The following is a 16546-nucleotide window of genomic DNA, read 5'->3' as shown; positions in this document are numbered from 1 at the left end:
ATTAGATGACAAAAAACCCCCCAACAAACAAACAAAAAAAGAAAGCAATCAGAAGACTGAAAATACTGCCCCAACACATCAAAGTGTGTTCTGAATCACAAACTTAAAGAAGAACAAGGAAGTTCCACCTATTAGCTTTTGTGCAGCAACAATTTGCAACTCTTGAAGAAAAATGTAGGAAGTGAAAACTCAAGAGGTCTGCACTGTGCCAGAGAGGAAGTGCTGACAACTGTTTGAAAAGAAATTGGTGAAGACTGTATGGGAGGAGGATGTTACAAGTAAGGAGAATGGCTTGTGCCTATGCAAAACAGCTGAGAGCAGATTTGTATATGCTGTTCCAGTGGAAGAGGTGGTATCTTGTCCATCTTAAGGTGGTATCTTGTCCATTCACAAGGATTAAGACACTGGAAGTAGCTCAAATCTTTCAAAAATACCCTTTTAACAGCAAAAAAATAAACAGAAAATGTAATAAATAAGGTTATTTTAGGTGTAGCTGATAGAAAATATTAAAGGGAGGCTGTTGGGTAAATTCATGCTAATACAGAGGCAGAGAGTGTGGATGAAATGCAGCCTAGAACATGCAGTTAGAGATTAGCATGTTGAAAGCTACAGCTTAGAAAGCAGATGTCATGGAGAGGTTTTTAAGACAAGTAAAACCTTTTCAAAAAGGTGTGATAGCAGCATTTTGAGCACCTTATTTTTTGACTTTGAAACTTCTCTTTAAATAGCTTTCATTTGGTGTGGTCAGGAATTCTTGTTTCTTGTGATGTAGTGCATTAATGAGCAACAGATGATGAAAATAAGCTACCTGCCTGTGGAAAAATTGTCTTGTCTCAAACAGCAAAGCTGGACTTTTCCCTGTATTTTCCTGGTGGAAATGCTGCTGTTTATCTGAATTAAACTTACTCTGCCTGTTTTGGTTGAGGATGTGACCTAGTTGCAGGTAACAGGGGTCTGGAAATAAAGGATTGTGTATCATATGGGAAGAGACAACAGACACCTTAATATAGGTGTCTTAGTATAGCACAGGGAACTGCTATCTGGTGGTAAAATTCAGGTTTCCTGATAATTTCTGTGTTTGCAACCCAGCCAAGATGGTTTGTCAGTTTGTGTATTCTTCAGTAAAAACCGATTGGAATCACCTGTACATTTATTGCCCTTTGAAAAAGAATGGAACATTTGTATTATTAATGAGGAACCCGACCTGTTCTGATAAATTAACTGAGAGTAACTAGAGATGCTGGAATCATCAGGTGGGTAATAGCTTTCCAAGCCCTGCAGGTTTGTTTTTTCTCTTTTTTTTTTTTGACAGCTATTATTTATTCAGCAGTGTGTGCCTGCCTTCTCTGCAGCTGAAAAAAGACAAGCACCCTCTCCAGAGAAAACAGTGGCAACAAAACTTCTCCTTTGGGTCTTTTTAGTCTAGATCAGAGCTGGGTTTTAGAAGCTGATAAGTGGAAAGCTGTTTTTAATTTTGGTACCAGCTAAAGAGAAGTGTAAGGGCTGCTTAACATTCCCATGATACTAGGCTCCTCCTGTAGTGTCTGATTACGCCTTTCATGACACCAACTAGTTTCTCCAGTCCAAGCTGCATGTATTACAGCTCGCCAATCCCAGTGTTTGTGCTAATGATCACTGAAGGTGGTGTCTCATTGCACCACCTTTGTTTCGTGGCTGCTGGAGGCATTGGCTGCAGGAGGAATTGGCTGCTTTTGGCTTATTCCACAAGAAATAGTTCTTTTGTTGGAAACTGCTATTTACTGACCTTGCAAACGATGAGCAAGCTTCAGCGCAAACTTTCCTTTGCTTCAGGAACGACAATCAGTTGGTTGGAACCGAAGATCTCCCTGGCAAACCACTTCAAAAATGGAGCAGCTCAGAATTTCCCAGCAGAGATAAACAAGCCAGCATCTGTCAGAGAAGAGCAGTCCATTGCAGAGCCCTGCCAGCTAACAAGGGTAAGGTAATGTGACATCCCATTTCTGCGGGGAATTATTTGGAGGAATACCTGTAAATGTTTCAATCATATTATGTGGAAGTGATTTAATGACAGTCATTCTCATACTTAGGGTTAGTTGTGTAGGAGGAGGAGTGAGGACAGTTGCAGTAAGTGAAACTCTCTACCTTGTTTATTCAACAGATTTTTGCTGCTTTATGTAACTTGTTGTCAAGTGGAGGGAGCCAATTGGGGTGGTAATGCAAGGCAATGAAATAGGGTTTTTGCACTTCTTTATTTACTTGTTTTAGATAAAATGCAAGGGAATACTGCCTAAATAAAATTTGTGACACTCTCAAAATAGGCCCAAGAAGAACTGCCTAAGCAGACAAAAGACAAAATTGCTGGTCTTCAGCTATTACACTTCCCTTTCTTTTCTAGGTCTTGTTGCATCTGTTTTTCTTAATCTGAGCAACTCTGATCATTTGACTGCAGGGTGGCTTAGTGCATTTGAAATACAGTTACAGTCTGTATCATTTTCAGCTACAGTCTGTATCATTATAACTGACAAAATGGATTTGAATTGCAAAACAGTGAAGTAAAAACCAGCAGGGATTATGAAGAAGAGCATGTTTTCCTAACTAAGCTAGAAAATCATAATTACATCCTCTTTATGCTAGTTGGTTTCACACAGTTGTTTGGCTGAGACTGTGTAACTGTGAAAAGATAATGTGCTGTTTTATATCTCTGCAATAGCACTGGGCTGTCTTAAAGCAAAATTGAAATGGAAAGGATTTTTTTCAATTGCTATAGTTTATAGATTTTTAAATGGGTCAGAGTAGTTTCTATTAAGTTAAAAAAAGAACAGATGAAACAAAACTAGGAGCTTTCAACAAAATCACTTAATTCCTTCCTTTCAGTAATTAAGGCAGTCACAGTTTGAGTACTTAATGTATCTGAGGTATGGCAGGTGTTATCACTCCCTGTCGGTATTTTCAACTCCCTTATTTCTGAGAGCAGAGCAGCATGGCATTCTTGGAAAGGAGTCACCTGTGTGATACTGCACTTGTCATCAGGATTTGAGTCCTGTGTGAAGGCTTGGCCCCCTGGTTTTGGTGGTTGAGTGTTGATAAATCTGCCTTGAGCCAGGGCAGCTGCTCCAGGACAAAGGCTTTGCTTAGGCAAAGGCAAATTGCTGCCTTCCCGTGGCATTCAGTGCCTCTCCCTTCTGCATTTGCCTCCCTCCAGCTGTTTGTCCCAGGAGGATGCAGCTCAGAGCCCTAGCAGTGCCAGCATCCCTACTGCCTGAAGTGTTTGACTTTCTGCTTGTGCTGTGGTGGTTGTTAAAACAGTGCAGATATAATTTCTAATCTGCCTGCTTTAGTTACACAGACAGGGGCACCTGCAGTGTGTGTGTGTATGCCTGGAGTTTTGTTATTTTATTGATGCTACTTTTAAAAAGTTACTTTTTTTCTTTCACTGTTACATATTTGCCCTCACTGCAACCTGATAATGCTTGTGCAGCAGAGCTTGCAGATGCCAGGCATGATGGTAGTCAGGGAACTCAGAACTACAGTCTGATACAGTCCTTGGAGTAGTGAGGGCAACACTGGAAAGGCTGAAGTAGTGTGGAGGTGTAGTGGGTTATTGAGGTGGTTGGAATTGCTGCTAGCTTTTGGTTTGCTGTTTCTGTGTATGTGTTACATGCGTGACATTCTGTGAACTCACAAAACTTACAGGAATTTTTTAAGCTTTTTTCTTTTTTTCCATGACCCATATGAGAGAGGGTGAGAAATCTGAGCCTGAATCCTCCAGATGGAATCTGCATTGAGTTATCTTCATATCCATTCAAATTCTTCAGCTGTTTATCTTGGGAGTAGATTCCATTGTGTAGCTCTCTGCAGGGGTTTATTTAGCCTTTTTTCATACATAGACAGTTAAACACAATATGAAGTCCTTTTTGAATACTGTCTGGTCAGTTCCATCTTTGAGCAAAGTTTATGGCTTTTATTCCAGGAACCTGAAGAAATAAATCCAGATGAGGAGCTGGAGGATATCTGTGATGATAAGGAAGACGACCTAGGAGCAGTGGAAGAGCAGCGCAGCGTGATCTTGCATCTTTTGTCTCAGCTGAAACTTGGCATGGACTTAACAAGAGTAAGTAACTGAAGTGTGAGAATTGGCTGCAGTAAAAGTGAGGCATTATTTAAAACTCAACTCCTGTATTGAGCAGTATTGAGTTCAATATGAAGTTATGGCCAGTAGCAACATCAGGTTGCAAGATCTGATGTCCCAGACTGAGACGGGTTTAGGTGAAATGGGCTGACTCTGTCTTTTTTATTACCTTCTCCTTGTGTTTTCTACTGTGCTTCTGTTGCCTTTCCTGGAATGGCCTGTCGTCTTTCCAGTATTTGAACCTTAGTCTTTTCATGCTGTTTTCTTCAGCCTTCTCATGTTTTTCTTTCTGCTTTCTTTCCATGATCTCTTTTCTATCTTGATAATGCTTTTTGACACAACTTGTATAACCCTACACCTGTGTCCATGCTGGTTCTGAAAAGAAGTTTTCTTTTGGTTCCCCCTTATCTATCTTTGGATGTCTGTTTAAGCCACTTTCCTATTCTCATTTCTGTGTTTGCTCACAAGCAGGCAACAACAAAGTTATGCTGGAGGGAATTGGATTTAACACTTGAGTGCAGATCTCAAAAGCAAGCAGCTTGGAAAAATTAACACTCAGGTGCTGTTAGACAACTTGGGCAGCAAATCTGGGAAAATCAGGCTGCTACCAGCTTATGTTCAATTCATTCTTGTAAAGGCTTCTTGCCATAAGCACTAGGCACTTTGAAATAAAAAAAAAGGATTTTACAGTAGCATGGAATAAGGAAAACACTCTATTTCGGAGTTATGGATTATTGGGGTTTTTTTAAACCTATGTTTTTTAAGCACTAGCTACATAGCCCCTAGAAACATTTGTATTGTGCAGCTTATGTTTCACAACTTGGGAGGGAAAATGAAAAGACGGTTTGAACAGACCCTGCTGTCTATGAGTCAGACATAAACCCCTGCTGCTTAACGAGGATATGATGAAGTCACTCTATCACTTACTTATATTGAAGATTGGGTTTAGGGTATCCTTTGCTCTTAGTTGAAATAAATTGTCAAGCCTGTCTCCCAGTTGTGACTTTTGGCTGTGTAGGGAGAATTGTGTGTATTTCAGAGGCAAACACTGAAGTGGACAAACCTGACTTCAAAACAGGTAATGAAGTTGTTAGAATTGTACTTGACTCAGTATCAGGGTCCTGAAGTGAAAAGCCACTTAATACTCAAGGTTAGCGTTGCAACAACATGGTGAGTGTATTCAGTTTAACTTCAATGTCTATCAAGTCTTATGTCTGTGCTTTTTCTCTTTGAAAAAGAGATTTAAATAGATTTAAATCTGATTTCAATGGATTGTCTTGATCCCATGGTTGAGATACTGTGTTGCTGTTTACAACAGTTAGTTATGTCAGTTATGTAAGTTTAGCTAAGTGAGGCTTGTTCCTACTGCAAAGAAGGAAAACACTGATGATATCCACAGCCTTTCACCCTAGGGGGTTGTCCTTGGCTCAGGAAGGACAGGGTTGACTGTAACTCTGAAAGTATAAGGTACCTCTGGTCAGAGGCACAGGATCAACCAATCCTATGTTGCTTCTCATGGATGCTTGTCTAGTTGCTGTGTGGAGGGAGATTCTGCAAGCTCTCCAGAGCTGGCATAGCATCCCAGCTTTCCTCTCCATTAGACCATACCTTTCCTAAATTCTGCTCTGAACCTTCTTTGAGTTCTTTCGTGCTTGTTTTCTCTTTCACAGATATATGGGACACACCATCTCTTTGCAGCTCTTGCATGTTTTTGGGTATTTTTACCTGATGCTCAGTTCCTTTCAACCTCTTTAGTACCACTTGTACTCACTGGGCATTTTTCTCTCCTTGTAAATTGCTTTTCTGGAACTTCAGATCACTGTATTTCGCTTGCATCTTACAAGAGGAACAAGAAAGTGCACTCTGAAATTGTGGTGTCCCAAGCAGGACAGCATCCTCCTGCCAAGGCCTCCTCTTACAAAACGCCTGTCTCTTGTTTTCCTTACCAGAGGCTTTTAGCTTATGGCTTTTCTTTGATTTTCAGGTGGTTCTTCCCACATTCATTCTAGAGAAGCGCTCGTTGCTGGAGATGTACGCGGACTTCATGTCGCACCCCGATCTCTTTGTGGCCATCACAAACGGCAGCGGCCCCGAGGAGAGGATGATCCGCTTCGTGGAGTATTACCTCACCTCCTTCCACGAGGGCCGCAAGGGAGCCATCGCCAAGAAGCCCTACAACCCCATCATCGGGGAGACCTTCCACTGCTCCTGGAGATTGCCCAAGAGCAGCGTGGCCACCGATGCTGGCACCAACTCCTCCGCTCACTCCCCCTCGGAGCAACTCACTCCGCCCAAAGATGCGGAAGGGCAAGCGGAGCCGGACTGTTACACGGTGAAATTCGTGGCTGAGCAAGTGTCCCACCATCCCCCTGTCTCAGGGTTTTATGCTGAGTGTGTGGAGAGGAACATGTGTGTCAACGCCCATGTCTGGACAAAAAGTAAATTCCTAGGAATGTCAATAGGAGTGACAATGGTTGGCGAGGGTAAGTGTAAATTCTGCACTTTGTTCATTTTAGTGGGTTGTTAAAATACAAATTTGTTAGCAATGTTAGTATTGTTAAATAAAATTTTAACAATTTTGTTTGGTAAAATATCAAATTTGATGGGAAATTTGATAGCAAATTTGATGTTATTTTCAAAAGATACAAGTTGTCACTGTATACAGCAAATATTCATATGGGAGGAAAAAATGGTTTATGCTTTGCCAAAAATCAGGATTATATTTGGAAATAAAATATTGCCTTTTAAGCCAAAGGTCAGTTAGTGCGATGTAAACTGATACTTATGATTTGTAAATTAATTTGCATCAGACATTTAATAGATAGAAGTGTTGTTGCATTTCTGTGTATTGCGCTTAATATTCCTGTGCACATTCTGATTTTCTTTAACTCGAAAAATTGGATCCTTTAGGGACAGAGAAAGGTAACTGCCTTCAAATTGTAATTTTCCTTTAGTTATTAGTATTTACTGAACAAGATGAGACAGCCTCTCCCACTCCTCTATGTATATTTTGGCCAGTACCTAGGGATTCCAGGCACTTGCATATAAATTACACTCTGGACAAGGGGATGACCAAGGGAATGCCAGAGTATGTGAAAGGCACATCTTTGGGTGTACAGATAATTTCTTAAGTTGATATCTCTTTATCAGGATTTCCCATGTTGTTTGTGCTGATGCTAGACACCCAGAGGTACTGTGCTTCAGAGGTGTGGGCTGGGGCAGGCAGCAGTTAGATGTTGTCTGTTTCCTTGTAAGGGTAAGAGAGAGATCTTATGCTTTTAGTTTCTTTATAGGAATCAAATCCATTAATCTTTAAACACAAAGAAAAATTGTAGTATTTAATGAGATTCTTGGTATTTATTGCAAAGGTTGCTGTCAGGAAGGAGTTGGTTTATCTTGGCAGAGAGGTGCAGTAAGGAGAATTGTCTCTGCTTCCTGCCTTCAGATTGGGTAAGGTGTATTATAGAAAGGGAAAGCAGGAGTATTAGCCTTCCTCAGGATCTGCAGTTCAGGGAATTCTTTTGTTATTTCCTTTTGTCAGTGTAAGTCTTGCTGTGCTCCAAAGCCATCATAAGAGAGTGGCCAGCCCTTATATGCACTACTGAAAAGTAGGTGCATACCATGGGATTGTACTTTATGGAACAGTATTATTGAGATAAATGTTTTTTCCCAAAAGAGACTTAAATGAACAATAGTCAAGTTAGTAATATGTTAGTAAAAATGTTTGTATCTAGAAACTAATAAATGTCAGTCTTGTATGAGTTTTTTAATTTTCTTTTTTTGTATGAGGGGCTAGGAAGAAAAGTAGCCAGATGTAATATTGACTATTTGTTTCAACAACTTGTTTGGCCTTGTCTGAAATGGTACTGGTTTACAGATTCTTGTATTTCTTCACACAGGTGTCTTACATCTCCTGGAGCACGGGGAAGAATACACCTTCTCTCTGCCCTGTGCATATGCCCGCTCAATTTTAACTGTTCCTTGGGTAGAGCTGGGAGGAAAAGTCAACATTAACTGTGCAAAAACTGGGTATTCTGCAAGCATTAACTTTCATACCAAGCCCTTCTATGGTGGCAAGTTGCATCGGTGAGAACATTTTGCTTGTTTGAAATGAGACTGATCTCACTTTTGAAGAACTGAAGCTTACATGTAATTCTGTTTCACTTGGTGCTATTTGAAAGTGACACATTATTTGGAGCTTTTTCCATGGCTCACAATGCATCTTCCACTTTGCAATAGCTACTCTTGTGTCATAAGAGATAAGTTAGAGGATGTACTTTTACAGTGATTCAATTTGGAAACTGTTTTGTTATTTGTCTCTCTGAAGTTAGTCACAGATACAGAGGCTTTTTAAAGAGAGATCTGTTCAAGGTACTGTAACTATTGAAAATTTGACATGGTGATGATTGGACATTGCCAAAAGAATCTCTTGATAGGAAGCAGCAGTGTTGTCATGGTTACTCAGAGTGCACAGGAGTTGCTATGGCAATGGTATGGATTTTTGTGTAGAGTGACCCTTGTTCTTAGGCCTTAGCTGCATGTTGGCTCCTTGGTCCTGTACCTCTTTAGCTGGATGAAATAGAGGATAATGTTAATGGACAGCTAGACATGTATCAGCCATGCCAAGATTACACATAAGTGCCAGCAGTTTTTTATCACAAGTGCAGCTTCAGGCAGATACTGTGGTCTGCAGTGGTTGTGTGTCAGAGCAATGCAACCTGGAGAAATACAGAGAGTTTAATGGAGCAGTTCAATACTGCACCTCAGTAGTGAGGGATATAACTTTGTTTGCTTTCAACTGAGAAGAGGCAGTAATTTTGAGAATGATATTAAAATACTGGATGTCAGTATTGTCTTGTTATCACACAATGCTTGTTAAAGTTGTGAAGAAGTAACTGCAGAGTCTGACCAGGCTGATCTCTGGCATCCTGTGGATTCAGGCTTTCAGAGATCTCTTGGGAGGAGGACAGCGAGCCCACCATGTGTAAGAGCTTTGGTGAGGTGTGGAAGTCACAGGATGAGAAGCAGCACAAAATTAAGGCTGCTTGCTTGTCAGCTGCTCTTTCTGCTGTTTCAGTAATTGTTAGTACTTCTGAACTTCCACAGAGAAAAAAATATTGTAAATGTGCTTTTATTGCTCATGGTTTTTTCAACAAATCTTAAATTTTTGTAATTTAAAAAAGAAAACTGTGTAAAAAAAAAAACCAACTGTTGTGAGCAGCATATACTTATCAGTTTGGGTTTTTTAAGATACTTCTCATGAGGTTAATTTAGGTTTGAGCTGCTGGACCATGGTATGACAGAAGTCTTACCAGCTGCCTCCTGCTGTGAGCTGGCTGTGAGCCTTCCCCCCTTGCCCTGGAGATTCCCTGCAGGTCTGCTTTGGCTGGCATCCAGTATCCCTGTGCTGGAAGGTCTGACCTGTGATGCTCATTTCATTGCTAGAGAGATAAATTTCTCTATTTTGATGCTATGACTGGGGAGGATGGGTAGGTGCAGGCACAGTGGGAAGTGACCAGTGTGTGTGGAAGAAGGGAAGTGGCACTTGTGTCCTCTGCTCCCATTTGCTCTGAGTGTGGCACCATGCAAGGTGGGAGCACAGAAGTGCTGTTTTCCACTCTCTGGGATGCAGTTGTTCAAAGGACATCAGAGGAAGGTGGTGATGTGCAAATTAGCTGTCCTCAGCTGCACACAATGGAAGTGTGGAAGGAGATGTAGGCTATACTTTGTGTGAGCACTGATGCAATGCAGGAGGGCTGGAAAGTGGTGAGTTTGAGGGTGGTTATCTACAGGTAACTGCAGTTTAACTGGAGCTAGAGATATTATCCTTTGTGAATCCTGCAGCACCTTACAAGTGAGAATGTCTCAAGTCTGGTTTGCATAGTGCACAGACCCTTTATTTGTTTGTAGGAGAAAAGTTCTTTTTGGGACTGGCAGTTTGCTTACCAAGCAATGCTCAAAAACTGGGTCAGGATGAAGTGGATGTCAGGAGGTCTTTGTATAGGTCTTGAAAATGAGAAGAAAAATATGCATCAGTGTGTGTAATTATGGTGATACTTGAGCATTATGCCACACTTTGAATGAAGCACTGCATGTTAGAAGACACTTTCCTTATCTTGTTATTGGCAGAGGTTTCTGTGGAAGAGGCAGGGAACAAAAGCAGTTATCCTGATTCCTAGTTTCCTTCCTTGCTTCTGCCTTTGTGTGTCTGCTGCTTATGTGATCAACATAAAAATGACACCACCTACATAAGGAGAAGGTTGAAATGTAAAATGTGAGATGAAGTGCCAGCAGGTAGTGAGATATATTCTTGGTAGAAAGTTTCATTTTAGTTTTTTAAGTCTGAACTATGTATCTGATGTGATACTTCAAGTGGAAATTATCAACTGCTTGTTCCATGTGAATCAGCCTGTGTTAGTTTCTTTTTCATTTTCAATTTCCTGAAGAAGCTTGAAACAATCTGAAGCCAAAAATGGAGTTTCCTGGGTAACATGAAGAGAACTAGAGCAGTGGGTGAAAGTCACTTTGCTCTTTGAGCTTCTCCACATAAATGCAATTCAAATAGCTAACCTTATTCAAGGCAGTGTGACAAGTTTGAAATCATTCAGGATTGGGTGATTATGCAAGGAATAGTCCTCAGGTTTCTTCAGCCATGGCTTTTTAAAAATAAATTTCTCTCCTAGAGTCACAGGTGAAGTGAAGCAGAACATGACGAACACGGTGGTGTGCAGAGTGCAGGGGGAGTGGAACAGTGTGCTTGAGTTCACCTACAGCAATGGGGAGACCAAATATGTGGACTTGACAAAGCTCTCTGTGACAAGAAAACGAGTCCGGCCCCTGGAGAAGCAAGGCCCCTTTGAATCTAGGTAGAGTATGTGTTTGCTCTTGTCTGACCCTTTTTGTCCTAAGCAGTCTGGTGAGTGCCTTAGGAAAAGCTGCAAATGTACATTTGTGGATAGTGCTTTAACAGCAGTCATCCTAATTTTTTAATGTTTTCTAAAAATAAAAATCAAGAGGAAAAAACATGCAAAATCCTAGTGCAGACATATGTTTGTTTATTTTGCCTCCTATTTATGAACAGAGGGTTTTTTTTGAGCCCACAAAGTGCTTACCAGAGAATAGAATCTCCCTATTAGTTTTGTTTTTACCCATCAGTTACACAGCAGGGCAGCTCCTAACATGAAGCTGCTTGTTGAATAACACTTCCAATAGCAGCTTTAAAGGGTTTGCAAACAGACATTAGATTGGCACTGCCAGAACCTCAGAGCCCTTCCTACCTGCTCCCAGCTGCTGATGTAGGTCTAAGACTTGGCCATGAGCCCTCACCTGCACTGCAGTGCTCTCACCTGGGCTGGTTTGTCATGTGTAAGTGGAGAGTGCTCCTGTTCCACAGTGATGCTGCAGTTTGAGGTGGCTGCCTGGGAAGCCTTTGGAACAGTGCTGTGACCAGTTTATGTTGTAGGAGGCTGTGGCAGCATGTGACAGAGTCTCTGCGGGATGGAGACATCGACAAGGCCACGGAGCACAAGCGAGCCCTGGAGGAACGGCAGAGGAACGAAGAGAGGCTTCGTGCTGAAACAGAAACTCCTTGGTGTACTAAATACTTCCTTAAAGATGTAAGTTTCCAAGCAGTTACCTGCTATTGATGAGGGTAGAAGCAGAGTTGTTATGCAAGCAAGGGCATATATGGGTCTGTGTCCTATCAGAATAGAGTATCAAACCTTAGATCTTAGAAGTTAGCTTTGTGGGATCCATAGGAGTAAGATGACATAAGAATTCCTAAGCCTGTAAAGGTGTGACTTCATTCTCCACTTTCTAAATGCTTGGATTTTGCATCAAAATGTTTTCCAGTTTTCTGGTCCTGTTTCTTTTACCAAGCACTTCCTCAATGGCACATGGAAAATAGTTTTGTGTATACACATGTGAGCAGACTGTAACAGTAAATACCCAAAGAAAATAATCAGTAGTACTAATTTTGCTGAGGTTGTGTGTTTATGTACCCAACATATTATTGCTAGCAAGAAGGAATGTGAGTTCATGCTCAGCTTACCTTTTTTTTGTTCTTCTATGTCACATTTTGGATAGAGCTTATTTGTTCAGTGTCTTAACCTGTACTTCAGTAATAGTAGTAGTAATATAGTAAGGCTTGTAACAAGGGTAAGTGCAGCCTGCCCAGGAGGATTGGGGAATGCTGGTATGATAACTTTGGAATAGTCTTTTCTTGTGATCCATGCTTGTCTAGAGACCTTTGCAACAGGAGAGTTCTTGAGTCAAATTAATGCTGTAGTAGTTTAGATTCTCCTTAAGTGAAAGCTTTATCTGTTACACTGCAGTAATGTAATTCCCCCTCTTCTTCCATAGCTGTGATCTAATAAGGGTTTAGAACATAGGCTAAAAGGTTTTTCTCTTGGATGTATTCCAGGTTTGTTTGTCAAGTTCAGGACTAGCTCCCATGAAGGCTTTTATTCTCTAAAGCTGTGTTAGTATGATTAGTTTAAAGTTAGATAGTTGTACTGTTAGATGTGAAAAAGATGAAATTCTGTTGCTAGTCCAGGATACAAATGTACTCAGAAAACATTTAAACGTGATCCTGAGCACTGCATTTCCAGGTAAGCAGTCTGGCTGAGGTAGAGCTGATAATCCTGGTGGCTGCCTCTCTGCTGGCTGGTTATTTGGCTTCTGAAAGTAATTTGGATCACACAGTTGAGAAGAGTGGCTTTTTGGCAGGGTTAATTACAGGTGCAGCCTGCTCCCAGAGAGCTGGAGGCTGGGAGGAGCCTGCACGCGTGTGAGCAGCCTGCAGTGCCTCAGTCTGCAGGAGTTAAAGATACCAGCTCTGTCCCTCTGCTGTTCACAGCCATCATTCTCATAGTTGTGTGAAGGCATTTCTGCCAAGGCAGTCTCTTTATGATAACCATGCTTTCTCTTTAAATTGCAGGGAGATGGCTGGGTTTACCATAAACCCCTCTGGAAAACAGTCTCTGCCGCACAAACTCAACAAACAGACAGTAACTAGAAAAAAGCTGCTTTAAGATGAGTTTTCTGGTTTTCCTCTCCTTTTCCTCTGTCTCTCAGAACACAGTAATCACACTGAGTGGCCCCTTTTTATGTAATTGTGCAAGTTTAAATGAGCATAAAGAAATAACTATACTAGGGCACTTTAAAGCTATTAAAAAAAAAAAAAGGTAAAAATCCAAGTTGTAGAGACAAACCTGCCAGGTACACTCAACCAACTTGTTTTTTTGTATGATCCAAGAGATTTTATCTGCATTGTGTAAGATTCTTCCAAGTAGATCTGATTGCAAAAGCTGCCTGAGAGAAGAAGGAGCCTGTTGGATTTTAGAGTGACATAGGAACTCTTTTGGAATCTGTGTCAAGCTCTTTAATCACTGAAACCTCCTCAGTACACACATAGACAACAGCAACAGAAAATTGCTGCTTTTATGCCCAGTAATTAACCTTCTTGGCAAAAACTGGAAGGGTGTTTGGAAGATGTGCCTGAAATCAGTATTAAGAAACAACTGGATCATGACGACCTTTTCTTCGGAGAGAGCGCGTGCATGCATTGGAGGAATATGGGATGTACGTAGAGACTACTTTTCTTTTTTATGGATTTATAAAAGCAATTAGATGTGTAACCATGGAGAAATTTTTCCTCTGAAACGTTTTAATATACTTGAAATAGTTGACTTGAATTGGAAAAGTAATTTGAACACTTTTCAACTCTAATTTTATTAAATCTCTTTGAGGGACTGGTTTTTCTCAAGTTATAATATAATGAGATCTGGCCTGTTTTTTCTCCTCCAACTTCTCTTCCTGAGGACTAAGGCTTTCAAAATGAACAGAAAACGTACAGTTTTGTATTTAAATTTCTCTGCCCATCTAGTAGTTTCAGAGATGAAGTATCAGTGTTACAAACTGTCCTTTGGGTTGTTTTGTTTTTTCTCCTGTGGTGTTGTTCAGAACAAAACAGTGAAATGTGACCTTGTATACATGGACTGTAGGTCCTGGTTTTTCATCTTTCCATCAAAAAACCCAAACAAACATCTGATTATGCTGAGGACTGAGTATTGATTTGAAACGCAATCAGATATCAGGAAACTGTATTCAGGTACAAACATCCTTTTTTTTTTCTCCTTTTTATAACTATTTTATTGACGTCTAAGAATTGCTGGCAATTAAGAATAGTACTTACTATGGCTTTCGTTATTGTTGTAACTACAAGCTACCTTAATTTTTCCAACAGTGGTGCCTTAATCTGTTTTTTCTTCTGATGTAGTCTTCCAATCAGTGTATATAACATTATCTGCCACTTCCCAGCCATGGTAATGGCTGCACCTGATCCAGCATCATAAAAACTCACAACTGTGTGATCTGGTAAGATGTTTTCCATAGAGAAGATGCAATTGTAAGAATGCATCAGAAGGTTTAAATAACCATGTTAACTTTCAACACAAACTGAAAATCATGCAAAAAAAAAAAAAAGAGTTGGGTTTATGCACAACTGTTTTGATCCTCTTGTACATTTTTTTTTGCTGTGAAATGCACTGAGATCTCAATGCAAGTCATAGTTCGTTTGTGAGAAGTGGGGGGATAATAAAGCTACAAAATGATTCATTTGTTCTGTCTGCTTTCCTAGAGATCAGGTGACCAGGAAAGAGTAGGTGGTTGTTTTCTTTCATGCTGGAGACCTGTCTGGGCTTTCCTTGGTCCCAAAAGTGGGATATTTTGGCACTATGTGCTTGAGTGGTAACTATTCTCCAGCAGAAGAATGTTTAGGCCCTACTTGTCTTGTTTGTGATATTCTATACAACCATCTTGTTGTGATAGTTTTGGATATCCATTGGGCATTTTCATGCTTAACCGGGAATAAAAATAAAAATTAAAATAGTGGGATTAGTTCCTCCTTGTTTCTGGGTCTGCGGCACATTCGGCTCCTTGGCCAATTCCAGGATTTGGGGTGGGAATTGTGGTGGTAATGTGTGAAATTCTTCCATGGTTTTGTCAGTACCTGCACCAAAGTGGGGCTGGTAGAGAAACAGATTAGCTCTGTATACATTTCATGGTTGTTTTATCCATGTCACATGGCACATTTGCTTAAACGGACAGCAAAAGTTGTGATGCAAGGCCCAGCTTTTAATATTGTGGTGATCAGAGCAAAACCAAACCTTTTCCAACTGAGCACACTCCAGGGATCAAACTTAAGCTAACTAAAATATAGACTTACAACTCAGTCACTAAACTCAGCTTAAAATTTTGATTTGGGATTTGTCAAGGTGATGGCTGTAAATGAGACTGAAAAGCTCCCATGTTGACCATAAACCCATTTGTGTTCCTTATATAATGCTATTAGTCAAGTTATTTCTCTTCCTTCCTCATCTGGTATGCTTGTGGTTTCTCGCTAAGAGAGCTGTTACTAATTTTATTGTGTAAAAATAGACCTAATGCTGAAGAAATACTTTGATAAAATACATGAAGTGATTTCTTTTAACATGGAATGTTTCTAGGAAAAAAGAAGATAAAGCCGTCCTTTACTCAAGTGATCATGAGAACTGGAATGGTTCCTGATATGGATTTAGTTATGATGCAAATTTCTGCTTCCAGAAACAAAGGACATAGTTGAAAACCATTTAAAAAGAAAAATTCTAGCCACTGAATATCCAGCTTAAATTGTAATTGTGATTCTTCTGAGAATGGCAAACACCCTGCAGAGTAATGGATGTATTTTTAACTCTGACCAGATTTGATTCTCTTGCATAACTGATGTTGTTTCCATCCTGTACCTTCTGGAGCAAAGGGAAGGGCTCAGTGCTGCTTCCTGTGTAGATAGAAACTTTCTAGAACCACAGTGTGTTCCAACAGGGAACATGGCAAAGTAGGACATTGGCTTATGTTACCGTCTGCCTTCTTGGCTTGATTGGGCCCCACTGAAGTTAAGAGCAGAATTTTCATTGGTCTCAGTGGTTTTAGGCCCCCTGAATAATAAACAGATCTTGGATCTTAAATAAGTGGCTGTCTTTAGAGGTGCTGTGCAGCCTGCTGCTGCTTATTGAAAACAGAATGCAACAAGTCAGCCCTGTTTAACACAGGCATTCAGGTGTGTAATCCTGATGGATTTGTGTTTTATGAAAAAAATTCACTATGCAAATTGGGTTGTTCAAGATTTTGGGCATGAATAGGGGAAAAGGTAAAGTTTTTCAGCATATTTATAGTATGAACTGTCAAGCCTAGGATGAAGTCTGTCTTCCCAGGAGAATATGGATTTCAGCCATCAGAATCAGAGATGCAGCCTTCAATGTCTAGTTTGCACAGGCTGATCCCCCTCTGTCCCTGTCACCTGTGGGAAGAACAGGTCAGAGTGTCTTTTAAGTCCTTTTAAGTTTGAAAGAACAAGTGAATGCATTCATCAGTGTGTTCAAACAACTTGGGGCAGAA

General features: G+C 40.5%; 1 protein-coding gene across 2 annotated transcripts in view; it reads left to right on the top strand.

Moving 5' to 3' along the window:
• The window catches only part of OSBPL11 (oxysterol binding protein like 11), a 38937-nt gene extending 24213 nt beyond the window's left edge, over positions 1-14724 (top strand). For both annotated transcript variants that reach the window (XM_036386639.2, XM_036386638.2), the window contains exons 7-13: positions 1813-1958; positions 3953-4093; positions 6096-6594; positions 8011-8197; positions 10795-10977; positions 11574-11727; positions 13050-14724. In XM_036386639.2, coding sequence (XP_036242532.1) covers positions 1813-1958; positions 3953-4093; positions 6096-6594; positions 8011-8197; positions 10795-10977; positions 11574-11727; positions 13050-13127 — 1388 coding nt within the window. In that variant the 3' untranslated portion in view covers positions 13128-14724. The remainder of the gene's footprint in view (positions 1-1812; positions 1959-3952; positions 4094-6095; positions 6595-8010; positions 8198-10794; positions 10978-11573; positions 11728-13049) is intronic.
• Positions 14725-16546: the final 1822 nt, after the last annotated feature.

This window comes from Molothrus ater, chromosome 7 (assembly GCF_012460135.2).
Source record: "Molothrus ater isolate BHLD 08-10-18 breed brown headed cowbird chromosome 7, BPBGC_Mater_1.1, whole genome shotgun sequence".
NCBI classification, from domain to species: Eukaryota; Metazoa; Chordata; class Aves; order Passeriformes; family Icteridae; genus Molothrus; species Molothrus ater.
The sequence above is the reverse complement of the archived record's forward strand: the minus strand, read 5'-3'. Positions and strand labels throughout refer to the sequence as shown.